The following is a 26,152-nucleotide window of genomic DNA, read 5'->3' on the forward strand; positions in this document are numbered from 1 at the left end:
ACAGTAGCAACGTTAGAGGGTAACAGCCAGAAACACCTCCAGTGGAGACTGTTATGAACCACCAGCATCATGCGTTTGCCAGAAAAACCAAGTCCTGTTAGGCTGTGTTAATAAAAGTATGGTATCTGGAAGGAAGGAAACTAGAGTCCAGACCATTGTTGGCACCCCATGGTCATTTGTGGTCACCAGTGTTAAGGAGCTCAGTGACAGCTTAAGGTAGCCAGTGGGAGGGCAGCTGCAGAGGCAGAACCAAAGGAACTGGGGTTATTTAGCTGAGAAATCAAAGCACTTCCTGACAAATGTAGTTATTCAAAACTGGCTTGGGCTGCCTTTTGACAGGTAGTGAGTTCCTTATCCTTGGAAGTGTTTAAGCAAGGATCTGGGTGCCTAGGGAGGATTCCTACACAAGGCATAGGGTCATCCTTCCCGCTTCCTCCCCACTGGATGATCCCGATTTTCCTCCACCTGCTCACCACTTCCCCGCCTCCCAGTCTCTGATTGTGACCTGGGGAAGCCACAGAAGGGAGCAAAGAGGAGCCTCTAGGTTCTAGACCCGCTAGTGCCCTCTGGCCAGGGGTGGATCCACTGACCCGCACACCCAGGACTAGTGTGCAGACCTGCTGCTGGCAGGCGGGGAGCCAGCCTAGAACTGCCCGGCAACGAAGTGACCCAGCGTACCTTCTTGGGACAACACTGGCAACTCCGGCTCCACCGAGACCAGCAGTTCCCCGGGCTCACAGCCTCCAGCACCAGCCTTGCTCCGGGAGTCTCCTTCCTCCCCCGGCCTCAGTCTGACGCCCATAGCCCTTCGCAGGAAGCCGACTCCCAAACCCGGGCAGGGGGCGTGGGCCGAAGCTGAAACCCCGCCCCCAGGGGTCCCTGATCTTTGCCCCCTCCCCGGGCTCCGCGCCTCCCCAAGAGGCCACCGGCCGGCGGGCGGCGCTACCTTTTGTGTGTTTCGCTCCGAGGTGCCAGAGACCCCCTCAAGCCGTCCGCCGCGTCTCCTCGCGGCCCCCGGCCCCTCCTCTCGGAGTCCCCAGCCCCCCTGCTCGGCTCCGCGTGCCAGCTCGGGGCTCGCTGGTTCGCTCCCCGCGGCGCCAGGAGGAGGGGCGAGGGCCGGCAGCCCCCTCCCCCGCGCGCCGCGCCGGAGCCCAGCCGAGCCGGGGGGACCCGCCGCCGCCGGTCATGTGGGCCGGACTGCTCCTCCGGGCCGCCTGCGTCGCGCTCCTCCTGCCGGGGGCCCCGGCCCGCGGCTACACCGGGAGGAAGCAGCCCGGGCATTTCGCGGCCGAGAGGTAAGCGCCTCGCGCCCCTCCCCTGTCCCGTCGCGGGGGCGCACTCGGCGTGGGGCAGAGGGGCTCCCGGGAGCCGCCGGCAGCCGCCGGTCGGGGCTCCCCTCCGGGGCGCTGTCCGCGCGCGGGCGCAGCCCAGGGGGTCCGGACAAAGAGACAGCAGCCTGTGCTCTGGGCGGGAGCTGTCCTGGCAAGGACCGGGGCCGGGGGGGCGGGGGCTGGAGATCCAGGCGCTGCGTGAGCCCCTCTGAGTCTGCTCTGGGGCGTGGACCCCTGGCGAGGGCAGCCCGGGACGTGCCAGGTCTCCGGAGCGGCTGGCCGTCGCTGGCGAACGGGCCTCCCCGGGCGGCGCGGCAGCTCCGGGGCTGGGGGCTTCCCCTGCGTCCAGGCTGCACGCACGCCGTGGACCTTGGAACGGCCGGGCTCTCCCTGGGTTACGTTTCGCTTTCCGCCTGTGTGTGCGCGCGGGCGGGGGTGGGGTGTTTGCCCCTTTGCTCTCTCCCGATGGATGCCACCCTCCCCTCGAGTCTCCTCCCGGCGGAGGCCGGGCCGCCGCGGGCCGCGAGCGCGTGTGTGCGTGATGCTCCGAGCGAGGGAACACGGTGTCAGCGCGCGGCCTGGCCCGCGGCCACCGCCTCGGGGGGCGCGCAGGGGGGCGGCCCCGCCGGGCTCGCAGCTCGCACGTGTGTTCTGCAGCCACCGCCAGTTCCTGCCCAGATGGGCCCGGCTCCGCGGCGCTTCGGAGCCTTCCAGCCACCTGTCTCCCCGTCAGCGCCCGCCCGAGGAGGCTCCTTGGGGCGCCCGGCCCCCGCCCACACGCGCTCGGCCCTGTCCGGCTCCACCAGCCTCCGGGGCATCCTTCCGTCCGCCGCTCTGGGGGCACGCCAGTCCCTTCCGGAACCCCGTCTGAGAAGGAGCTGCGGGCTCCGCTTTCCCAGGCTGCCGCCATAATGGCTCTAGCCGGGGCGGCGGGGACACAGCGCGGCTGCCGGCACCTCCCACCCCCCAGGGCCCCGCTTCCTTGCTTCTTCTGTGATGACTTCAGAGAAGGAAACGTCTCTTTGAGGCTCCAGGCACAGTTTGCTGCAGATGTTTCTGTGCTGCCGCGTGCCCGCAGTTCTCCTTCCCAGAGTACTTGTCACATTTGACAGCTCTTCTCCGAGTGGAGTGAGTCTGCCTTCGCCATCCTTGTCCCCCAGTGCCTGCTGCCGCCCCTGGCACCTGGGGGGTGCTCCGTACACTGCCCGACGGGCAGAACATTCCCAGCAGGGGGAGCGCACAGTTGGGGCGGGTTTTCTTGTCCCTCTCCTGTGGTGCCAGGATTCCCAGTTAAGAGCGGGCTGGGCTCCATCACTCTGACCAGCCCATCAGAGGACCAGTTCCAGTCACCGCCTCCGACTCCGTCCGTGCACCTGCTGCTCCCTCCTCTTCTCCAGTCCCACAGCTTGCCCCTTCTCTTGCCTGTCTGAGCCCAGATCCTGGCCTTCCAGGAAACCTCCCCTGACCCTCCTTGGGACTCCAAAGCCTGTCCCATTGTGGGGCACTGGTCACACTGTTTTGTTATCACCTGTATCTTTGCCCAGCGTCCCTTTGAGGGTGGGGAAAGTGGCCTGTTCATGGCTGTTCTGCCATGCCTCACGCAGTGTCGGGCACTCTGGCTCCCCTTTACTGGCACCCGCACCCCGACCGCAGAGATGTCATCTGGGGAATGACATCTCTGGCTCCCCTGGGGCTGCCCTCCTCCTTTGTCTCTTCTGCTGGCTTCCTTTCTCAACCTTTCCCTCAATAGCCATTTAGTGAGCACCTACTATGGGCCAGGCATTGCTCTGGACACTGAGGGGAACAAAAAAGACGAAGCCCTGCTCCTCAGAGAATGAGAGGGGAGACAGACAATGAACGAAACAACAAATTGATAAGTAATTTAAGGTCCCAGGAAGTAAGTGTTAAGAAGAAGAATAAAGCAAGATAAGGGTGGGTAAGAGGGATCTCTCTGTGAAGGCACATAAGCAGAGACGAGACCTCGGTAAAGGAGGGAGTGAGCTGGGTACATTTCTGAGGAAGAACCTTCCTGATAGAGGGAACTGCAAGTGCAAAGGCCCCGTGGCAGCCATGCCTGGGGCTCTTCATCCATTGCTATCTTTCCCCCTCAGTGCCGAGGCCCCTCTGAGCACCCCTGCCCCCAGCCACTCTGCTCCGTGTTCATGCGGCAGGTCTCTGTAGGAGGCTGGCCCCCCCCACCCCCCGGCTACGCTGCTCCGTGTTCACACGGCAGGTCTCTGTAGGAGGCTGCTGTCTGTTCTCTCACACCTTCGTCTTTGTCCTGCCTCCAGGAGAGACTGGGTCATTTTTCTTTGGGAACTTCACACTGCCTCTCTGGTGGGTTTCAAGAACTGTTTGTTGACTGACTTACTGACTGGCTGGGAGGCTTTCACTGCACGGCAGACCAATCCCTCACCCAGAACAGCAATGTGGCAAGTGCTCTCTCCTCTCTCCTAGACGCCGGCTGGGCCCCCACGTCTGCCTCTCGGGCTTCGGGAGTGGCTGCTGCCCTGGCTGGGCCCCCTCCATGGGCAGCGGGCACTGCACCCTGCGTAAGTGCCTGTCCCCGTGCCCCAGACACCCTTCCCAGCAGGGCCCTGGCTCCCTGGGCTGGCCTGAGTAGGGCCCCCACTCCCTTACCTGCATTTCTCCTCTCAGCCCTCTGCTCCTTTGGCTGTGGGAGTGGCATCTGCATTGCTCCCAACATCTGCTCCTGCCAGGATGGAGAGCAAGGAGCCACCTGCCCAGGTAAACCGGGGCTGGGCCATGGCTGATGGGAAGAATTCTTTTGGCACTGCGACTATGTGCCAGGCTCTGGGCTTTTGTCTTGCTTAGAATATCATCTTCCAGCAACCCACTTAGGTAGGCCTTCTCATCCCCATTTTACAGATGAGGAAACTGAGGCACAGAAGTTAGTGGCTTGCCCAGGGTTACCTGGCTAGTAAGTGGCAGAGCTGGATTTAAGCCTCCAGGGCCACCTTCCCAGCAGAATTTAGGAGGAGCCCTGGTGAGGTGGGGGCAGCGGGCACTGCGGCGTGCGGTGTGCTCACGGGTGTGGTGCCTGTTTTAGAATCCCACGGACCCTGTGGAGAGTACGGCTGTGACCTTACCTGTAACCATGGCGGCTGTCAGGAGGTGGCCCGAGTGTGCCCTGTGGGCTTCTCCATGACAGAGACGGCTGTCGGCATCAGGTGTACCGGTGAGAGACCTGGGCGCCGTGGGGGGCGCGGCGGGCGGGAATTCTGTCTCCTCCTCCGTCCGTCTGGCTGTCCTGCCAGGACAGTCTCCGGAGAGATGCAGGCCAGGCCGAGCGAGGCCGAGCTCTGCTGGGAGTGTGGGCAGGGAGGCAGGCAAACCCAAGAAACGGGCCCCTTCTGATAATGAGCACCTCTTATGGGCCAGGCCCTGAGCTAGGGGCTGTAGTGGGTGACGTGTGGTGGCTTGGTCCCTGCTTCTGAACAGGAGGAGGGGAGACAGGTCAGGGTAACCACGGTCCCATGTAATGGGGCCGTAACTGGCCAGGTCCCGGGAGCCAGGCCCACAGAGAGGCAGATAACCAGCACTGCAGGCTGGTTGACCGCGGAAGGCTCCCTTGGGATCGTGATGTTTGAAAGATGAGGAAAGCCAACCTCAGTACTTATTTTGTAAAAGTGCTATTTGTTTGGGATTCTAAAACGTTCTTACAGGCAAAGTCTGTTACCTTCCTCACAGGCAGCCACTGGGACCAGTTTCTTGCGTATCTTTCCAGAGAGCTGAAAGGAAGCCCCCACCCTTGTTTTGTTTTCTTTTGTTTGAGTTTTGACTTGGTAAAAATAATGTTTCTTCTGCGCATATGAAAGTAAAAAATAACTTATTATGGAACTTTTGGGAAGTAAAAGAAGGGTAGAAGATGAAAACTAACATGTCCCCAAAGTCCCTACCCAGAGATATTTGTTACTAACATGAAATTATTTCTTCTGCACTCTTCCCTGGGTGCGTGTTTGTGAGTGTGTGTGTTTTAGGTGTGCATATCTGTGTGTTTTATAAATTGGGCTCATACCTTATGCAAAGTTTTTATTCTTTTTCTCACTTTATATTGTGGGTGGGGACTAGTGCTTACGGCATAATTTTTTTGCGGCCGTGTCTATAGGTTGTCTGCAGGGTTTCACTACTCCTAGTAAATGCTGCAGTAAAGAGGCTTCTCATCAGCCTCTCTCGTTATTCCCAGAAGGAGAACCATTGGGTCAAGGGTCTCACTGAGGAGTTTTGGTGCTCGGGGCTCATTGCAACATCCTCTTCAGGAAGGCTGAAGCAATTCATCCTCCCCTGAATGTTTCCTGGGGTGCACTTTCTGCACACACTTCTTGTTGCTGAGGCAAACCAGAACTCGGGAAAGCCAGAGAACAATGTCAAAGCTAGCCCCAGGCGGGGGCGGGGGGGGGCACCACCATGAGGCATCGCAGTGGGATGGGTTAGTCAGGGTGGGCTTTCTAGAGGCGGTGGGTGTGGTCCTGAGGGGCCAGCTGTGGGGAGAGCAAGTGGGGAGAATGAAGGTCCCCGGCAGGCATGGGGTCAGGGGGTGGGAGACACAGATCTTGTAGGTCCTCGAGAGCCTCCGTGGTTCTTAGAGAAGGGAGGCCATGAAACCAGGGTGGAGAGTTCTGTTCGGTGGCGCCCCTGACCCCACACGCCTGAACTTCCCCAAAGGACTACTTGGATCTAGTCACCCCACCCTGGGCAGAAGGCTCAGGGCCTCCTCGGCACTCCACAGCCGGGCCTCAACCCATTGCTTCAGCCTCCCGCTGGCCCAGCAGGAACCTCAGCTCTGGCCAGCCTGGCGGTGGGAGGAAGCTCCTCAGGCTGTCTCTCCTCCCAGTGCCTCCTGGTCCTCTGCCCATCTGTCCTCCAGGCGTTCCCCGGCCTCATGGGCATGTGGCGCGGCTCTTAATGTCATCAGACCGTAACCAGCTAGAGGGTCTATGCCATGTCTTGGTCACACTGGTGTCCTCAGCAGTCCTCCAGATCTGCTGCATACAGGTGGTGCTCAATAAGCACTTAATGGAATTGAATCAGCCTTCCTGCTCGGTGTCCTCTGCCCTCCTAGGGTTGCCCTGTGGTGGGGCCATTGGAAATGGTTCTGTCTCAGCTGTCCTCTCTGTCGTCTGGTCTGCGTGGGTCACAGAGAAGGAGCCTGGCCCCTTGGCCTCTGCTCTCTGGTGGTTCCCTCCTGGCTGATGACTTTCCTGGTGGTGCCCGGTCTTTCTTCCTCGGGTGTGTCGGGGGATGGTGGTGGTTTCCCCCCTGCTGAAGGCAGGCTTTGCTTGGGGACGGCGTCCTCGTGGGGTCGCTTTTCTTCCCCTGTACCCAAACAACGTGCAGAGTGGTCTGTGCAAGGATATTTTCTCTCTTCGCAGACATTGATGAATGCCTAAGCACCTCCTGCGAGGGCCAGTGCGTGAACACGGAAGGCGGGTTTGTGTGTGAGTGTGGGCCGGGCATGCAGCTGGCTGCCGACCGCCACAGCTGCCAAGGTGAGTGGCCCGGGGACAGGTAATGAATGATGCCCTAGCCCCGGCGGTTGGGCGGTTGGGCTCGGAGTCAAAGGCATGCGGCCCCGCCCAGCCCAACGTGTGTGCGCTCCATGCATTACTGCATTTCCCAGTCCCCTGAGGCAGATCCTGTTATCATTCCGTGCTTTACTGATGGGGAAACTGAGGGTCACCCAAGGCCATTCCGTCAGGAAGCGCTGGGGTCAGCTTGACTCCTGGCATGTCCAACTCTAGGGCCCCTGCTCTGAGCTGGCTCTGCAGGGTGGAGGGGTAGGGCTGGAGAGGCCTGCAGGAGGGCCAGGGGTAGGACGGAGGGGGCCGCTGAGATGAGGGCGGGCCGTGGGAGAGCTCCTTCACCCACTGCCTTCATTAGCTCCACCTGCCCCGCCGGCGGCCTGGCTGCCCCATCTGGTGGGGAGGGGCAGGAGGAGCTTGGGGTGAGGGGTAAGTGCTGAGGGAGCCCCAGGGAGACGATTCTGCTCCTGAGTGAGCAGGATGAGGGAGCTCTTGTAACGTAATTACCCCTTCCTTGAAGATGGAGCCTTTTTTTTTTTTTAAGATTTATTTATTTATTTTGAGAGAGTGAGAATGAGAGGGAGAGAGAGAGAGCACATGAGAGCGGGGAGGGTCAGAGGGAGAAGCAGGCTCCCCGCTGAGCAGGGAGCCCGATGCGGGACTCGATCCCGGGACTCCAGGATCATGACCTGAGCCGAAGGCAGTCGCTTAACCAACTGAGCCACCCAGGCGCCCAAGATGGAGCCTTTTACTTCCAGAAGGAAGCAACGCAGATAAGGCAAAAGATCCCCCGTGAAAGTGTGGTATTATTTTCTATTGTTTGAAATCGTCATAAATTGTAAAATAAGTTTTAAAAATGGCTACCTCCAGACCTTCTCTGCTACTCCTGCGCTCTGCACTCCCACGGGAATAACCCTGATGTCTTAGTCTGCTTGGGGTGCTATAACAAAATCCCACGGACTGGACCATTTACACAACAGAATTTATTCTCACGGTTCTGGAGGCTGGGAAGCCCGAGGTCATGGTGCCAGCCCGTTCACTTTCGGGTGACGGCCCTTCCTGGCTTGCAGACAGTCTCCATGCTGTGTGCCCACAGGGAGAGAGAGCAAGCTCTGAGGGCTGTTCTTATAAGGGCACTACTCCCATCATGAGGGAGCCCCCTTCAAGACCTCATCGAAGCCCAATCACTGCCCGAAGGCCTCACCTCCAAATCCCATCACATGAGGGGTTAGGATTTGAACATGTGCATCTGGGGGAACACAGCTCACCCTCGTACCTGGTCATTGCTCTGATGCATGTCCTCCCTGCCTTTCCCCACGACGTGTACACACACATACACACACTCACAGTGATAGGATGAGCAGCTAACAGGTGCAGAGCTGGGTTCCAGCATCATGCTAAGCGCTTTACATGCATTTTCTCATTTCTTTCTCGTGATGACCCTGTGAGGCTGGTACTGTTTATTTCCATTTTCCTGATAGGAACACTGAGGCTTAAAGAAATTAAGTAATTTGCCCAAGATCATGTTAGAGCTGGGATTTGAGCCTCTGCTCGCTTGTTTCTCTCAGCAATCTGTCTTGAAGATCTCTCCACATCAGGGTAAATGGACCGGCCTTGCTTTTTTTAACTGCTCCCTGGGGCTCTGCGGGGCACCTATCCCACAGTGGACTAACTCTTCTCTTATTGGTGGACATAGACATTATTTCCAGTTTTTCACAATTTCAAACAATGGCATGGGGAAGCTTTGACACAGGAGGTACTATAGAAGCTGAGTTTTGAGGTATGAGTAGGAGTTTCCCCCCAGACAAGATGGACAGGGATCCCAGGCAGACGAAAGACCATGGGCAAAGAGGGAGGCCCACAAGGAAGGTGCATTTGGAAGATGGCAGAACAAAGGTGAGGGACAGGGAAGGAGGTGGGAAAGGCCCTCCAGGACTTATGAGCTGTGGTGCGGCATCGGTGCCTGTGGGAGGAGAGAGTGGCCCGGATGTTTGGTCAGAATATCCGGGACACTGTAGCGCAAGGCTTGGGAGGAGCACGGGGAGATGTATCAGGCCGTCGCTCTTCTCCAGACCAGAGCAAAGGTGGCCCAGGCTGGGGTAGGGCAGTGAGGATGGAGAGAAAGAGGGCTGACCCAGAGAGGACTTCGTTGATAGGCTGAATGTGGGTGGTGAGAAAGAGAGGGATCAGGAGGGTCTCCCACGGCCCTGGGTTGGGGAGGGGATGGCAACGGGAGAGAAGAGGGGAGCACACGGTTCTGACACTCCATGGGGAAATGAGCTGCAGCCTTGCCCTGGTCCCTTGCAGACACTGATGAATGCCTCGGGACCCCCTGTCAGCAGAGATGCAAAAACAGCATAGGCAGCTACCGGTGTTCCTGTAGACCTGGCTTCCATCTCCATGGCAACCGGCACTCCTGTGTAGGTAAGGTGGGGGGACCCTGTCGTCTTCATACTTAGGATGCCCATCAGGAAGATGGGCAGGGCGAGCCCAGGGACAGGGAAGGGCCAGCGGTCCGGACCTCCTGGCCGCCTGGTGACTGTAAGCACTTGAGTCTTTGCTCAGAGCCTGCCTTTCCCGGGGGTTGACGTGGCTCCTCGTGGAAGACCCTGTCTTGGACTTTTCCTGGCCACGTGCCACTTTTATCCTGTTAGGTTTCTCTTCCACCCCTCTCCCAGATAACGCCCCAAGGATTCCTCTCTGCTCACCCATTTTCTTGGCTGCCTTTCCTCCCCTTGGTAAATAAAGCATGTTATGTCTTGGTTCCCCTGGTTTAGAAGGAGAACCCTGTTTTCTCAGCCCATTAGCGGAAATTTCCAGAAAGGGATTGGCATGTTTGGCTTAAGCTTGGCTCATGGGTTGAAGGTGGGGTCCCATGGGCCTGAAAACAGACCTTGTTCTGGCGGAGTTTGGTATTTGTCCCGAAGCCTACCTTGAGCAGTCAGCGCAACGGTTCTTTTTTTTTTTTTTTTTAAAGATTTTATTTATTTGAGAGAGAGAGAATGAGAGATAGAGAGCACGAGAGGGAAGAGGGTCAGAGGGAGAAGCAGACTCCCTGCTGAGCAGAGAGCCTGATGTGGGACTCGATCCCGGGACTCCAGGATCATGACCTGAGCCGAAGGCAGTCGCTCAACCAACTGAGCCACCCAGGCGCCCCGAGCAGTGCAACGATTCTTGAGACTCTTTTTCAGAAGGGGCCACACCATCCCCTACCCCCACGTGGGAAGGTGGAAGGTTTGGAGATGAGATTCCCCGCGGGGCTCATCCCCACCAGCCAGGGCGTAACCATTGCTGGGTAGTGCTGGGGGATGAGTCACTGGTGCATCCATTAAATGCCATCTGGATGTATGAACCTTCCAAAGGGATTTCAGCCCCACTCCTAGACATCTGAGTCACGTCCCACACCCTGAGGCAGGGATGGACCTTATAAGAACATGGCAAGGAGACTGCCCCAGCTTTCTGGGCTTAGGGGTGTTGGAAGAAGGGGTCGATCGCCCCAACAAGGCAGCTGTTGGCAGCGAAGCTCTCCTACAGATGTAAACGAGTGTCGGAGGCCGCTGGAGAGGCGAGTCTGTCACCACTCCTGCCATAACACCGTGGGCAGCTTCCTGTGCACCTGCCGACCTGGCTTCAGGCTCCGAGCTGACCGCGTGTCCTGTGAAGGTGAGCGACCAGCCCTGCCTTCGCCGACCCAGGCGCCGACCCAACGCTAGGCCCCGCCCTGGTCCACCCAGGGGGCCCCCCCCCCCGCCCCCTGCCCCCCAGACCCCGCCCCTGCCCTCCCGGACTCCACCCCTCCCCGCCCGGGCCCCTCCCCCACGGGCCCCGCCCCTGGCCCTCCCAGGCCCCGCCCCCTGCCGGCCTTGGGCCTTCTTTCTTTTGCATCCATTCTTTTTCAATTCATCTTGTTATTTCCACCTCTTCACTTCCTCACTTCCGCCTTCCACTTCTTTATCCTCATCCTCCCTTGTCATTTTACTGTTTCCCTAACCCTTTTGTTTTCTTGCAAATGGTAAAAGGGGAAAACATATGATAGAGGAGATGATAGAGGAGCATGTGACAGGAGTCCGGGAGCCTGGGCTCCCAGGGACACTTTGGACAATGTGGGGTCAGCTCACTCTGCCGTACGTCAGCAGTGCGCCCATAAACATGCGTACAAGGTCATCTAAATACTGAGCATGCTCTTTCTAGTCCACGGCAAGCTTTCCCCAGACCGTTTGTTCATCCCGACCTCGGCATGCCCTCCTGGGAAGCCACATCTGGGGGGGGGGCGGGAGCAGGGGACCCACTCCCAACCTGTCACTTGGGCCTGCTCCTGTGGTGCTTTTCCATCCCCCTTGTGCGATCGTCACCGCAGCCCCCCGTGGTCTTGGGTCGAACTGGTGGTATTAGACCCGTTTTGCTGATGAAGAAACTGGTCCAGAGACATCCAGTGACTGGTGGTGGAGGAGCTGCATTTAAGCCCCCTGTGCTTCCGTTTCAGCTTTCCCGAAAGCCGTGCTGGCCCCATCGGCCATCCTGCAGCCCCTGCAGCACCCGCCCAAGATGTTACTGCTGCCCCCAGAGGCGGGCCGGCCTGCCCTCTCCCCCGGACACAGCCCTCCTTCTGGGGCCCCGGGGCCCCCACCTGGGGTCAGGACCACCAGCCTACCGTCTCCCACCCCTGTGCCACCCACGTCCTTGCCCTCCACCCCAACTCGGCTGCTGGCCACCTTGGTGGCCACCCCCGTGCCTGGTGCCTCCCTCCTGGGGACCCTCGGACCTCCCTCACGACTACAGGAGGTGACCCCGCCCTTGCCCAAGGGCCCAGCAGCCACACAGATGGCACCGGGGTCCTCTGCCTGCTGGCACCTGGGAGCCACGTATGAATCAGGGAGCCGCTGGACAGAGTCTGGGTGTTCCCAGTGCTGGTGCCAGGTAGGTGGGAGGGATCCTGGGGGCTGCCCAGCTCTGGTGTCTGGGGCCTTGTGACAGCTGGAACTCCTGCTTCTGCTTCCAGAACGGGGAGGTGACCTGTGAGAAGGTGACGTGTGAAGCTGCTTGTTCTCACCCGATTCCCTCCAAAGATGGGGGGTGCTGCCCATCGTGTACAGGTGGGAGCTGGTCTGGGGGAGGCTGTGAGTTCCCCACGTGGTCCTGCTTCTTCCCTTCCCTGGCCCTTCTGCAGCTGCAAGGCTGTTCTCCAACTTTTGGGGGCATTAGAATCACTTGAAGGGCAACTCCTGGGTCTCATTTATCCGGTGTGGGCAGGGCCTGGGAGTTTGCATTTCTAACAAGATCCTGGGTGATGCTGCTCTTGTTGGTCCAGGAACCACACTTTGAGAACCACTGGTGGTGTATGCTGTGGTATCCCTCAGGGGGAACTTTTCATCTTCTGGGGATCCTTTTAAGCTTCATTCATTCATTCATTCATTCATTCAGTGAGTTTCTCCAGATCTACCCAGCAGTCCCCCTACCCTGCCCCAACTCCCCTCCTACAGCCAGAAGAGTAATCCTTTGTAAATTCTGTCCCCTTTCCTTTTTTTTTTTTTTTTTTTTTAAGATTTTACTTATTTATTTGACAGAGAGAGAGACAGCGAGAGAGGGAACACAAGCAGGGGGAGTGGGAGAGGGAGAAGCAGGCTTCCTGCCGAGCAGGGAGCCCGACTCGGGGCTTGATCCCAGGACCCCGGGATCATGACCTGAGCTGAAGGCAGACGCTTAACAAATGAGCCACCGAGGCGCCCCTCTGTCCCCTTTCCAATTTACTCCCATAACCTGCTTACAGTTTTTCACTTGCTTCCCCTTGCTGTTAGGATACAGACCCTAAATCCTCACGAGTCCTTCGACAGAGCTTCTCAAACTCACTCCACACGGGGATCCCTTGTTACAACACCGCTTCTCATTCCGTAGATCTGGGGAGGGGCCTGAACTTCTGTGTTCTCTGAAGCTCTGGGGATAAGACGCTGCAGTGAAGACATCTTCCGAAGGGTTAGAATGAGAATAGATGTAGTGGTTTCTTAATGATAATCATGATCTTTTGCCATGTTCCTACTATATACTGAGTCCTGAATGTGAATGGCTGGGCACCTGACACGTGAGGCTGTGGATCCTTCCAAGGCCCCTGCAGGGCACATGGTAGTGTTCCCATTTTACAGTAAAGACAACTGAGTCCATAGAGGTTAAGTGACATGTCCAAGGTCACTCAGGTTAAATGAACAGACGGACCAGGTTTTTGAACCCAGGGCTGCCTGGCTGCCTTTCTTGCCATATGGGAATAAAATGCCATGTTCTCAATAGAGTCCGGGGTTTACAGACATGAATGGAACCCTCCTGGGCCATCTTCTGTGGGTGTCTCCTGCTTACTTCTCTAGGGGTCCTAGGACCGCACAGTCCTGGGTACCTGGATCTGTCACGCCTGGGGCGTCCTGACTGGTGAGAGAAGGTTCCAGGTACATTACGCCTGGAAAAGTAATGAGACCTCAAGCTTCCTCTACTTTGAAGAGGTCTGATGCCTCCACTCCTGTTTGTCTTTCAAAGGCTGTTTTGACAGTGGCGTCATCCGAGCGGAAGGGGATGTGTTTTCCCCTCCCAACGAGAACTGCACTGTCTGTGTCTGCCTGGTGAGCATCACAAGAGCCCCAAAGCCTCGCGGGTGTTTTCCTAACCTTTGGGGGTTTTAGAGGAAGAGGGAAAGATCAGATGTTAAAGGTGAGCTTGTCAAATGGAGAGAGAGTTCCCAGGTTGTGGATTTTGGGCGGAACCTGTCTAATTTAAAGGTGTGGGGGTCTGTGGAGTCGAGGAGCTTTGTGCTGAGCAGCGAAGAGCCAGCAGGCAAACAGGGTCCATCTGTCTAGGAAGGGGAGGGGATGGAACTCCCTCGGAAACTTCCCACCAGGGAGGCTGTTTTTCCCTCCAGGCAAAATATTTGCCAGCACAATAAAGGTATCCACATTTGGGTTGGAGGAGGCTTATTACCAGGCTCAGCTCGTTAAGAGTATTATTTTGCTGTACGCCAATTCGCTTCTTTAAGAATAGTTATTAAGCACCTACTGTGTTCCGGACACGGCCAGGTGCTGTCCCACAGATTGGATTAGGAGCACTCCATGCGTACCAGGCTCAGGGCTTGGGGCTTTTCTTCTGTCACTTCACCCGTGGCTCCTGGCAGCTCGTCTGGGTCAGCTTTCCTGTCCCTGTTCTACAGATGAAAAGACGGAGGCATGAGCTGGGCTTTGAGGCGAGGTCTGTCTGCATCCACGGCCTGGGCCCCGCCTACCACCCCTCACTGCCTCCCTCTGACCATCACTCGCCTGGCGGTGAAGGGCGGCGGCTGCCGTGGAAGGCGGGGGTTGGGGGGCCCGGAGACGACTAGCACCACCCTTTACCGAGCTCCCCCCGGGTGCCACGCACATGCAGTGGCCAAGCACTTTCATGGATCATGTCGTGCGTGGCACGAATCCTCCGCAAGCCCCGATGGAGGCACTGTTTCCAGCTCCTCTCGCAGATAGGGGGACAGGCTCAGCGGGCTGACGTACGTTGGCTAAAGTCACATGACTCGTTAGTGGAGGAGCAAACACTGCTTCTCAGCTCTGGCTGGCTCCAGAGGAGTGTTTTTGGTTTTTTGGTTTGTTGTGGGTTTTTTTTTTGTTTTTTGTTTTTTGCCTTAATTTCCAAATTTTGAAATTTAGTTTTAAAGTTAATTCTTTGACTAGCCAGGAGAGTCACCTGGTTCAAAACTCAGATGCACAGGAAGGTGTCTCTGGTGGAGTGACCTCTGTTTGCTTCTCCCCGGCATCCTTCCAGAGCTTCTGTATGCTGTGGGAGGATGTTCTCGGCACACCATAGTAAATGCCAGGACCTGGGTCCCTGCACACTGTCCTTGTCACCGTGATGGCATTCAGAGATCTTGGATGGCTTCCTTTAGGAGGCTTTGGTGTTGGGCAGGAGACCCGAGGAGTGGCTTGAAATAGGGAATGAGCTGAGGGGCAGGAGGGCCTGGTTCTCCTCCTTCCCTCTGCCCCCACCCAGCACCATCTCTCCCCTGCCAGGCCGGAAATGTGTCCTGCATCTCCCCCGAGTGTCCTCCCGGCCCCTGTCAGACCTCCCTGAAGTCAGATTGCTGTACTTGTGTTCCAGGTCAGTGACTCTTTGGGGGTCGGGGGGGGGGTTTAGCTCTTTTGTGTGTTTTTGGGAGCAGGGTGAGTGGAGCAGAGGACAGGCATTGATTTTTGCTTTAGAAACTCAGATCAAGTGGAACATTCCAAAGTGCCAGTTTAATTGAGCACCTACAATGTGCACAGTGGCTTGGATGCTAGATCGGGCTCTCCGCCCCAGGAGCGCCTTCAACACAGCCAGGAAGGAGTGTGAGTCCACCCTTGGCATGGCTCTGTCTTGAGGCTGGGAGGGCGTCTCCCCTTCCCCACTAATGAGTTGGTCCTTTGTTAAAAATGTGGTTCTCTTTTCCCGGGATGACCTCATCATCATCACGAATGTTCCCTGACGGCTCTGTGCTGTTGCTTGCCAGCCCTCGAACTCATTGAATCCGTGTGGCTCAGCCTTGAGGCAGTACTATTCACAGCCCCATTTTATAGATGACAAAACTGAGGCTTACCGAGGTTGTCACTGCCCAGAGACATAACAACCAGTTAATACGAGAACAGAACTTGAAATCAAGCCTACCTGATCGCAAAGCTGGTGTTGTTTAAAAAAATGTTTTTCTGGGCGCCTGGGTGGCTCTGTTGTTTAAGCGACTGCCTTCGGCTCAGGTCACGATCCTGGAGTCCCGGGATCGAGTCCCGCATCGGGCTCCCTGCTCGGCAGGGAGTCTGCTTCTCCCTCTGACTCTCCCCCTCTCATGCTCTCTCTCTATCACTCTCTCTCTCAATAAATAAATAAAAATCTTTAAAAAATAAAAAAAAAATAAATGAATGTTTTCTTAACTTTTAAATGTTATTTTTAGCTAAGACATTTTTGAATAGGTAATATACTGCCTATGCAGTAGTAACCATTATCAGCTCTTATCAACCCCATTCTACAGATGGGAAGACTGAGGTTTAGAGAAATTAAGGATGTTGCCTCAAATCCCTCCCTACTGAGTTGCGTAGCTGGGATTTGAACCCAGGGCAGTCTGACTAAGCCGGGTGGGCCTGGGCCAGCTTGTGGGCTGAGAATCCTTGGATGAGAGGCTCTCACTGACTCCTCCTGATCTCCAGGGGATGGCTTTGGTGCCAGACTTTGTCTTAGGCATCTGGGGCAGTTTCTTTTCTTTTTTCTTTCTTCCTTTTTCTTTCTTCCTTTCTCTTTCTTCCTTTCTCTTTCTTTCTTTCTTTTTCTTTCTTTCTCTTTCTTTCTTTAAGATTTTATTTATTTATTTGAGAGAGAGAGAGAGAGAGCACAAGCAGGGGGAGGGGCAGAGGAAGAAGTCAGTCTCCCTGCTGAGTGGGGAGCCCAAGGTGGGGCTTGATCCCAGGACCCTGGGATCATGACCTGAGCTGAAGGCAGATGCTTAACCAACTGAGCCACCCAGGAACCCCTGGGGCAGTCTCTTTTCATTTCTGCTTTTCTGTTACTTTTTAGTGATTCAGGGAGTCCCCTCCCTTTTTGGTTAAGGATCTTAGTTTTCATGTGTTTCATTCTCCCATCAGTTTTTAAGCAGCAACTTAGTTTTTGTCGAGGGTTTGGTGGGGAGTGGTTGGCTCCCTGAGTGTGGTGCATGCTGTGGAGCGTGGTGGGAGTGTGTTAGCTTCCCCAGGGCCCCCCGACCCACTGTTCCCCTTTCTCTTTAGCGGCCCCAGCCCAAAGACCTTGAGCTGCCTCTCCCTTTCTCCTCTGCAGTGAGATGCTATTTCCACGGCCGGTGGTACGCAGATGGGGCTGTGTTCAGTGGGGTTGGTGACGAGTGTACCACCTGTGTCTGCCAGGTAGGTGGGTGCAGGAGAGAGGGCCGGGCACAGGCCTTCGCTAACATGCCTTGACCAGGAGAATGGGAGCTGCCATGCAGCGGAAGGGACACTGAAGCAGCAAAGGCATTATGGGGACCTGCGTTCACCAAGGGCTACCCGTAGTCTCCATGAAGTTCACCCTTCAGCAGAGCTATTTATAGAGCACCTACTGTATGCTTGGAGCAATGCTGAGTGCTGGGGACACAGCTAAGCACAGGACTGCCCCAGTCCCCTCTTTCAGGGGGCCCACAGCCTAGGTGGGCCATGGGCAGGTGACTAGGGCTCCTGACTGGAGCGGAATGCTTTTTGGAGGGAGAGGGGCTAAGTCGAGATCTGAGGGGTGAGGGACTTATTAGAAGAGGATCCGAGGCAGGTGTGCCTAGCAGAGCAGATGCCTGGCATGAGCAGATGGCAGGAGGTGAAAGCGTGTGGCCTGTTGTCAGGGCCTGAAGGTGTCCCTTCTGGTTGGGGCGCGGAATGTGGGAGACGAGTCAGGCAGGAGAAGAGGCCGCAGACAGGGATGGTGCTTGGGTCGGGGTCCGAGAAGCAGGGCCTGGGGCATGTAAGTGATTTTCTGAAGATTCTCAGGAGGAGCCAGCCAGAGAAGCCAGACAGGCAGGGGACAACGGGGTCTCAGGCTGATCCCACAGGGAGCTCTGGAGTGAGTTGCATGGTGGAGATGGGTGTGCCCAGAGGCCAGGGAGCTGGGCATCAGTCAGTTGTATATGTTCTCTCTGCTCCTGGGGAGCGGAGTGGGGGGTGAAGGAACCATCCAGGTACCTGGAGGGCCCCTCCCCTGTCAGCCAAGGGCAGTACTTAGGGGAAGGGGTCTTGGGGAAGAGGGGGCCCCATAGCCTCTACCTCAGACTCAGTCATGAAGGGCTTCGCCGGCCAGGCTGAGGGCTCTGGGCTTGGCAGAGCTGCTGATGGGTTTTAGGTTTGGAGCCATGCGATCCCACTTTGGTGCATGAGAACTTTCTCAGGCCACAGAGTGAGGGCGGACTGGAGGGAGAGCAGGAGGCTGTTGCTGAAGTGAGGGGAAATGGGGCTGGGGCTGCAGCCTGGGCAGGCAGGGACCCTCAGCCCAGCAGGCGGGACATCCCAGAACATGCTCCCAGTGTTTCCCCCCTACTTCCTGCCCCCCTCCCCCACATCACCCCTCCCTCACTCCTCCTACTCCTCCCCCGCCCCGTCCCCCGCAGATTCTTTGTCACTTTTAGGAGGGTGACAGCCGCTTGCCAGCCTCCTCTTTAGCTTTCAGGCGGCCCAAGGCTGGGGAGCTGCCCTCACCGGCCTGTGCCCTTGGTTCTCTTCCAGAATGGGGAGGTAGAATGTTCCTTCACACCGTGTCCGGAACTGGACTGCCCCCGAGAGGACTGGTGGCTGGGCCCTGGACAGTGCTGTTTCACCTGCCGGGAGCCCACACCCATGACAGGTGAGGGCCCCCAGCCCTGCATTGCTGGCCTTCTGCCCCACCCGGGGCCTGGATGCCCTCCAGGAGGGTGGCGGCGCTTCACCTGCTGAGACCCAGTGTGTGTTTCTGGAAGCGTGTCTGTGTGTGTGGGAGCAGCATCTGCTCGTGTATGTCTCTGGGAGCGTGTGTGTTTGTGCGCTTGTGTGTAAGTGTGCATTTACGGGTTCCGAGGTAAGCATCTGTTTGCATGAGGCTGCCTATGTGGACCGGGCACGTGTTTGGAAGGAAAACTCCCTAAATGAGGGAGCTGGACCGGCAGCTGCAGGCAGCCCCTGGGCCCAGCAGGTGGGGCGATGGACGCTCTGGGGGACCCTCTCCGTGGCGGGAGTGAGTGGAGGCGGCTGTCCTTGGGTGGCAGGCACGCTGTAGGTCGGGCAGGCGTTCAGGGCCCTCCTTGGCCCTTGTGCCCACCCGTGCTTTCTCCCTCACTGTCCCCTGGCCAGGCTGCTCTCTGGACGACAACGGGGTTGAGTTTCCAATCGGACAGATCTGGTCTCCCGGTGACCCCTGTGAGTTATGCATCTGCCAGGTGAATGGCAACCTGCACGCCTTCAGCTGCTCCCCGCCCCAGCTGTCCCTGCCTTGCCCCGAGCAGACCCCTCGGCCCTGACTGGGCCCTCCTGGCCGGGCCTCCCTGCTGTGCCCGAAGCTGGGCCGCCTCAGCCCACCCTCTGTCCCCCTCCTATGCCGGCAGCTTCCATTTGTACAGAAGGGGGTGTGACCTGCTGCTTGGGAGGAGTCAGTGGCCCCAAGAGCAGAATTTCCCTGGGCACAGATAACTGAAGGAGCGGGGTGACCTGAGGCTCCGTGGTTTGGGCCTTTCCTGCGACACTGCCGGGTTTTTCCTGAGGTCCCCTGAATCTGTGACCTCGGCTCATCTGAAACGGATAAGGAGACGGTGCGGTGCGCGGGTCTTAGAGTCAGATGGGCCCAGATGCAAGTACAGCCGCTTACCAGGAAACACTCTGGTTACAGCTCATTGTTTTGAGTACACGCTGGCTTTCCTTTTTGCTTTAGAAGAGCTTTTAGTCCGTTGGAGCTTAGAGCTTTCTTTCTCAAAATGAGGTCCGTGCCCCAGTGGTGCTTGCCGGACGTGCAGAATCTCCAGATCCAGAGGTGTGGCTGCTCAGACCTCCACACTCAGAATCTGCATTTTAATCCCCTGGGTGACTCATGTGCACACTGGTGTGTAAGAGGCATGGCCTTCGAGTGTCTCAGATGCACTGTTTGTGAAAAAGCCTTAGACCCTTGCAAACCTTGGAAGCGTTTCATTGGAATTACAGTCGGGAGGAGGGCATATCCGCTGCCTTTCCCCTTTACGACTGATCCAGGGCACTCATAGTATGAGAAAGCGACACAAAAGCTTCATCAACATTCAGAGTCTTAGACCAAAAAAAAAAAGAAAGAAAGAAAGAAAGAAACCATATGTGGTGCTTTTGTCTTCTGAAATAGACATTTCCGGTGGAATAGTTTTCTATAAAAATAGGATTTTATTGTACTCCATAGGTTTGGGGTGAGCGAGGGTTCCAGGCAAAAGCTGAGTGAAAGAATTTGGATGGGGTGGTGGTGAGCTTTGGCTGCTGCTGGAGAGGGACAGGAAGCCACGGAGACCAAAACCCCCCTCTGACCTTCCTTCTCCTTAGATAGGGAGGCTTTCACGAAAGGCTCACACCCCCTTTCCCCAGGAGCCGGTCCTCTTTGTGGGGGACCTGCCACCTCCCATCATGGCAAGCCTCGGCCAGTTTGCAGCACTGCCCTTCCTTGGGGGTGGGGGGTGCTGGGAGGGCGGAGTGGGGCACAGAGGCGGGGCCTGGTGTTACAGGTGGGGTCTTGGTGAAGTTCTTCCTTCCTTCAGGCAGATGGCTCCGTGAGCTGCAAGAGGACAGACTGCGTAGACTCCTGCCCTCACCCAATTCGGATCCCTGGACAGTGCTGCCCAGACTGTTCTGCAGGTAATTTCCTGCTTGGGGGGCTGCACAGCACCCCCTGCTCCCCTTGGTGGGATCCTGCCCCCCTCCCCCTGCTTCTGGGCTCGCCCTGCACCAGGCTCCTCCATGCAAAGGGTGCACCACACGGGCTTCATCCCCACAGCCCCACGGGGCCAGCCCGTGGTACAGATGAGGAACGCAGGCTTCAGAGATAGAAAGCAGTCTGCCCAAGGCCCAGCCCTGTCTCGGTGCTAGAAGCCGATGTGGAGATACGCTGAGCTTCCAGCCTGGGTGGGGGGAACCAAGGAACCATACCTGTGAAACAATCAGGGAAGAGTGAGAGAACACAACAATGCTGTTTTCTTTTTTTATATTAATGTTCCGCTTTTCCTTGATTTCCAAAGTAACATTTTATTGAAGTACATACAGAAAGCAAAAATAAAAATTAAAAAGGGCCCCTTATCACTTTTAGCCTCATGGTTTTGTTTTTCTAATCTCTTTTCATGAAGTATCTCTGTCGCTATGTCCCAGGTCTATATCTAACAAATAACATATAGATGTTCTAAAACATTTCCCTGTTGTCCTATTACCTGCTCTCTACTTCCTAGGATGTGATAAATGTCATCAAGGTGGCAACACTCAGATCAGACCTCAGCGGGCTTGGGGAAGCCCAGGGGAAGGGTGTGGGGGAATGTTCTGGAAGGTGGGGACTGGCTGAGTGGGTTGGGGGGGAAAGAGCAGAGAAGATGGCAGTGATGCCTGGGCCAGCCCTTCTGGCCTGATCCTGCCCAGGGAGGGGCAGAGGAGGAAACACTCCCTTCCCCGGAGGTGGAAACATTCTGATCCCTCTGCTAAATCTAGGGCAAAAAAAAGAGGTGGCACCCAGTCCAGACCTGTGTTTTGTCCCTTCCCCAAACCCCGGGGTGACTGCCTGGGGAGGCAATTGGCCTGACCTTTGCTACCCAGAAAGCTCTCGGACCTTCGCCCTTGGCAGGAGCCTGGTCACCGGCCACCTGCCCAGCGGGCGCTCACCCCGTGCTCTCTCTGGCAGGCTGTACCTACACAGGCAGAATCTTCTACAACAACCAGACCTTCCCGTCCGTGCTGGACCCGTGTCTGAGCTGCATCTGCCTGGTACGGCCCACCCAACCCTGACCCCTGTCTGTGGAAACTCCCCAGGGGCTGACACCAGCTCCTGGACCTTGGAGGCACAATCCAGAGCCCTCCATGAGAAAGGTCACTCTGGGTCACGGTGAAGGTTGGCTCCCTCCGGCCCTGCCCAGGGTGAATCTTTACCCAGGGCCAGAGAAATCGTTTTTAAGCCTGCCTGGCAAAAGTCCTCTGCTCCTGGGTGACCAGAGGGCATCTGGGGGGCTTAACGTGGGAGTGCTCCCTGAGGACACAGGTGAGGGACTCCAGCCCAGGACTCTGAGCTGCAGTCTCATAGACTCACAGGATGGAGCTCTTACCGTGTGCCAGTCTGGCTCTCGGCCCTTTCCTTGCATGAGCTCAATTAATCTTTGCAAGAATCCTATGAGGTGGGAGCCACTCTTCTCTCCATCTGTGGGTCATAAAAATGAGGTACAGTGAGAAGTCACTCTTCCCTCAAGATCCTGCTGCTAGTCCGCTGAAGTGCCAAGAATCGAATCCTGGTGTTCTGACGCTGTGCTCTAGGAGGTGCACTTTGCCCTGAAGCCAGACTGCCTCTCAGTCTGAAAAAGCATGTGGGATCGTCCGTATCATTTAGGATTGGGAAAATGGGGGGGAAAGGCCTTCCTGCTTGTGTTGCTGGAAACATTTGATGCTGGTGGAGCTTCTTGCAGTGGGTCAGGACGCAGTGTGGCAAGGGACAGGTCTGCAGGATCAGGGGAACTCAGCACCGAATGTCTCGGCCTCTGAGTGGTCCTGTTCACTCACGTGCTTCGGGGAGCTTCAGGCTCTGGGTCCTTCTCTCTCCTTGGTATTTGGTGCTCACCTTTGCCGGGTAATTTGTGGGTTTGTTCCTCTGGGGCCTTTTGACGGATGAGCTGCGTGAACAAGGCCAGGCCCCTGGACCTGTGGGACTTGCGTTCTGGCAGGAAGACAGACTCTGACTGAGTGAATGAACCTGTTCCCACACCGCAGGGGCTCCGATGGGCACTCAGTGGCTCTGTGGCCGTCCTTCCCGAGTGTCTCGTCGGCGGCCCAGAACAAAGGGCCTCGTGTGTTTTCTGTGTCGTGCAGCTAGGCTCCGTGGCCTGCTCCCCCATGGACTGCCCCATCACCTGCACCTACCCTTTCCACCCTGACGGGGAGTGCTGCCCGGTGTGCAGAGGTGAGTGGGGGAGCCACTGCCCCGCGTCCCAGGCTCCCAGGGAGGCCTTGGCTCTCACGGCCTGGTCTCCTCCACCCCTGCAGATTGCAACTATGAGGGAAGGAAGGTGGTGAACGGCCAGGTGTTCACCTTGGACGATGAGCCCTGTACCCAGTGCACGTGCCAGGTAAGCTGGGCCTGGGGACTGCTGCTTGCCTTTTGTCCCTTTGCGAAACTCCGAGTCCCCTTAGCCCACGGAAGCCCATCTTCCTCCTGCCTTCCCAACTTTAAGTAGCAGCTAGAATGCCTTTGGATTTGATGGTATCCTCCCTCTTTGCGGGTTCCTTAAAGCGGCCCTACTGTGTCAGCCTCCATCCCAGGATCTTTCTGTGGGTGGAAGAGGCACATGGGGGCACTGTTACAGGAAGGGAGATAATCTGGGCTTCCTCATGTGTGTGCTTGTGCTTCCCCAGCTGGGAGAGGTGAGCTGTGAGAAGGTCCCCTGCCCTCGGGCCTGCTCCGACCCCCCTGGGCCCCCCGGGGACTGCTGTCCCTCCTGCCCAGGTAAGTGGGCCTCTGGGTCCTGAAGCTTCTCTGTGTCTTCCTGCACTTTACTTTTCTTCCCAGTAACCTAGAACTTGTAAAGGGCTGGATGTGCGAAGCCCGGGCTCAGAGAGGGAATGTGTTCTGCCCGAGGTCACATAGCCAGCATGTGGCGAGGACACCTGGTTGGGGCCCTGTGGTTAGCAGGTGGAGTACTGGGTGGTGGAGCTTTGGGAGCAGTGTGGGACCTCCTCGGGCAGGACAGCGCGTCACCAGATGGGTCCTCACCCGACCAGGGTCCTCTAGAAACAGGAAACTCACCATGATGTAGCTGGCTCCCCATACTCCCACCAACTCTACGCTGTGTGTCTTGAATTGAATTTTTCTGATTTAACATGTCCATTAAGTACCTTAAATGTGGCTATTTTATGCCTTTTTAAAAAAGATTTTATTTATTTGAGAGAGAGTGAGCACAAGCAGGGGGAGCGGCAGAGGGAGAGGGAGAAGCGGGCTTCCCGCTGAGCAGGGAGCGAGATGCGGGGCTTGATCCCGGGACCCTGGGATCATGACCTGAGCCGAAGGCAGACGCTTAACGACTGAGCCACCCAGGTGCCCCTGCTTTATGTTTTTTAAACTTCCAGGAAGACACTGAATTTTCCTACTGATATGTGGCCTGGATTTCCTCTTGGATAAAATACCTGTTTAACTCCTTTGGCCTTTTGAAGAGGATGCTCCATATTTAGGGTCACTCTTCAGGTCCGTGGCTGACGAAGAGCTGCCGTCAGGACTGGTGGGGCTGGAAGCATCCTGAGCCCCTATAGCCCTGTTGTTGAGAACCGTCGAGCATTTTGTAGATCTTGCTTCGCTTAACCCGTCACAAAACTCCTCAGCAAGCCAATGGCGATTATTCCCCCTGATTAGTCCAGAGACTAATCGTTAGCTAAGATGCCAGGCCACGTGTGGAGCGTGTGACCCATGTCACCTCAGCTGTGATTATACCTCCCTTTTGCAGATGGGCAAACGGAGGCCCAGAGAAGTTAGGTTTCTGTGTTATGGCTGGGCTCTAGCTGGTGGCGCTGGGCTCAAGCCGAGGTCTCTCTGATTCCTTCCCCCGTGCTCTGCTGCTTCCAGATGGGGAAACAGAGGCCCAGGGAGGTGAGGTGCAGAGCCGGGCCCCTTCTCCTGGAATGCACTGCTTCGGCTACGTTCGCAGGCGCCTCTTCCTAACAAGAGCTCCATAGAAGGAAAAAGCACTTTTTGTTGCAGTAGAATATGAGTTGTTTCCTTTTGATAATTCATAAAAGTCACAGTTTTCCTGAGGTATAGATCACATCCCGTACAATTCACATGCTCAAAGTATACAATCCGGTGCCTTCAGGCAGGTTCAGAGTTGTGTGACCGTCCTATGGGTGATTTTTAAAATACAGTCCATTCTGGGTTTTCTGGGCTTGACAGCATCTGTCTCTTCCTGATCATATACCTTTCTCCAACACTCTTCCTTCCTGTGCTTCTTCCCACCCCATGTTCTCTCTGCCTAGCCTCTTCTGCTTGCTGTCCTCCCATATATCAAGCCCTTATGATGTGCCAGGCTCCAGGCTGAGACTTAAAAGAAATTTTTTTTTCCTTTCTTTTTTTTTTTAAAGAAATTTTTTTTTCAATAGACTTTATTTTTTTTTTTAGCAGTTTTCAGTTCCCAGCGAAAGTGAGCGAAGGCAGAGCCTCCCCGACTAACAACAGCCTGCGCCAGATGGGACATTTGTTACAATCTGTGAGCCTCCCGCGCTGGCGCAGGATTATCAGCCCAAGTCCGTGGTTAACATCCGGGTTTGGGCTGGGATTTCCCGCACGCACCATTCAGTCAGTGCTCAGAGTGGCGCTGTGAGTCGTTAGGATGCCCATTTTACAGATGAGGACGCAGAAGCCCAGCGGAGTTATGCACCTCATACAAGGTCACGCAGCCAAGGCCTGGCAGAGTGACTTTGGCGGACTGCCTCCCTCTGCCTCCCTGGTCCTTACCAGGTGTGAGCAGCCCCTGTCCCTCCCCCGTGCAGCTCGTCCTGGGGCCGCCTCGGCTGTCGGGAGAACCCCAGTGCATCTTGTTTCCTCCACCTCTCTCTAGATGGCCCAGAGAGGAAGGCGGTGGAGGTCGGCAAAGCAGCTCGGAGTGCCCGTGGAGATGCTGCGGCCCCGGTGAACTGTAGCTCCTGCCCAGGCCCCCCGGCAGTGCTGCCTCAGAAGTCGGTGCTCCATGTCCTCCAGCTCCATCTCAGAACGAACCTCTCTAATGGGCAGACTTTACCCACGAGCCCCTCAGGAGCCCAGGCCTCACCCTCACCCCCTTTGGGGCCTGGGGGCACGTTCCCAGGGGAGCCTGGGGCCTCCCAGCCCTCACCTGGGCGTTCGATCCCTCCAGGAGCCTCCACTCTACCTCCAACCCCTCCCGGGGCTCCTGGGCCTCCTCCTGTTACTCCAGAGCCTTCGGCCTCCGCCTCCGGGGCCCAGACAGTGACCAGAAGGCCTTCTTTGTCTGCCATTGTCCTGACTGAAGCTTCAGCCCATTCCACGACGGCCCCCAGCCCCTCAGAGACCCCTGCCACCCTCCTCAGGCCTCGCAGACTCTCTCCCGCCACCTCCAGACTCTCTGCAGCCCTCGCAGCCACGGCCAGCTCCAGCTCCCAGCGGCCTGCCACGGGGACCTCACGGGAGGATGAGGCCACCGGGTAAGCAGGCCTCCAGGTCAGGGCTGTGCCTGGGACGCGCCGGACAGAGAAAACGGCCAGCAGCCCTAGGTGCTGGCGGGAGGCTCTGGGGCCAATGAGCCCGGGGAGACCCAATGCTCACTTCTGCAAGGCTCCTGGAGGGATGGAAAGTCCCCAGGGCCCCACGCAGCCTTGTCTCCAAGAGGCATTTGGAACGTGCTGTGAGAACAGGTAATCGGCACTCTCCATGGTCAGTACCCTCCTTGGACACCACAGCCGGCCTGTCTTTTGAGGAAGGTCGGGGCTGCTGAGCTCCCTGCTCTGGAGGAGAAGAGTCGGAGGGGGCCTGGGATTCCCCGGGACTGTGCCACCAGCCGTCCTGCCTCCCTCCCTGAGGGTTCCTGATTAAAGGCTGTCTCAG

General features: G+C 57.0%; 1 protein-coding gene across 1 annotated transcript; it reads left to right on the forward strand.

The window, feature by feature from the left end:
• Positions 1-1,185: 1,185 nt before the first annotated feature.
• Positions 1,186-26,152, forward strand: VWCE (von Willebrand factor C and EGF domains). Its single transcript, XM_028118215.2, has 20 exons — positions 1,186-1,295; positions 3,789-3,883; positions 3,990-4,079; positions 4,402-4,530; positions 6,725-6,841; positions 9,182-9,298; positions 10,409-10,537; positions 11,358-11,791; positions 11,874-11,967; positions 13,394-13,476; positions 14,902-14,989; positions 16,688-16,773; positions 18,112-18,229; positions 18,712-18,797; positions 20,124-20,220; positions 21,248-21,330; positions 22,420-22,510; positions 22,594-22,676; positions 22,963-23,053; positions 25,152-26,152. Exons 1-20 carry the CDS (start codon positions 1,186-1,188, stop codon positions 25,754-25,756), a joined length of 2,826 nt encoding a protein of 941 aa, XP_027974016.2. The 3' UTR covers positions 25,757-26,152.

This window comes from Eumetopias jubatus, unplaced genomic scaffold, assembly GCF_037043125.1.
Source record: "Eumetopias jubatus isolate StellerSeaLion01/CBP00866 unplaced genomic scaffold, mEumJub1_p1.0 scaffold_13, whole genome shotgun sequence".
Classification (NCBI taxonomy): domain Eukaryota; kingdom Metazoa; phylum Chordata; class Mammalia; order Carnivora; family Otariidae; genus Eumetopias; species Eumetopias jubatus.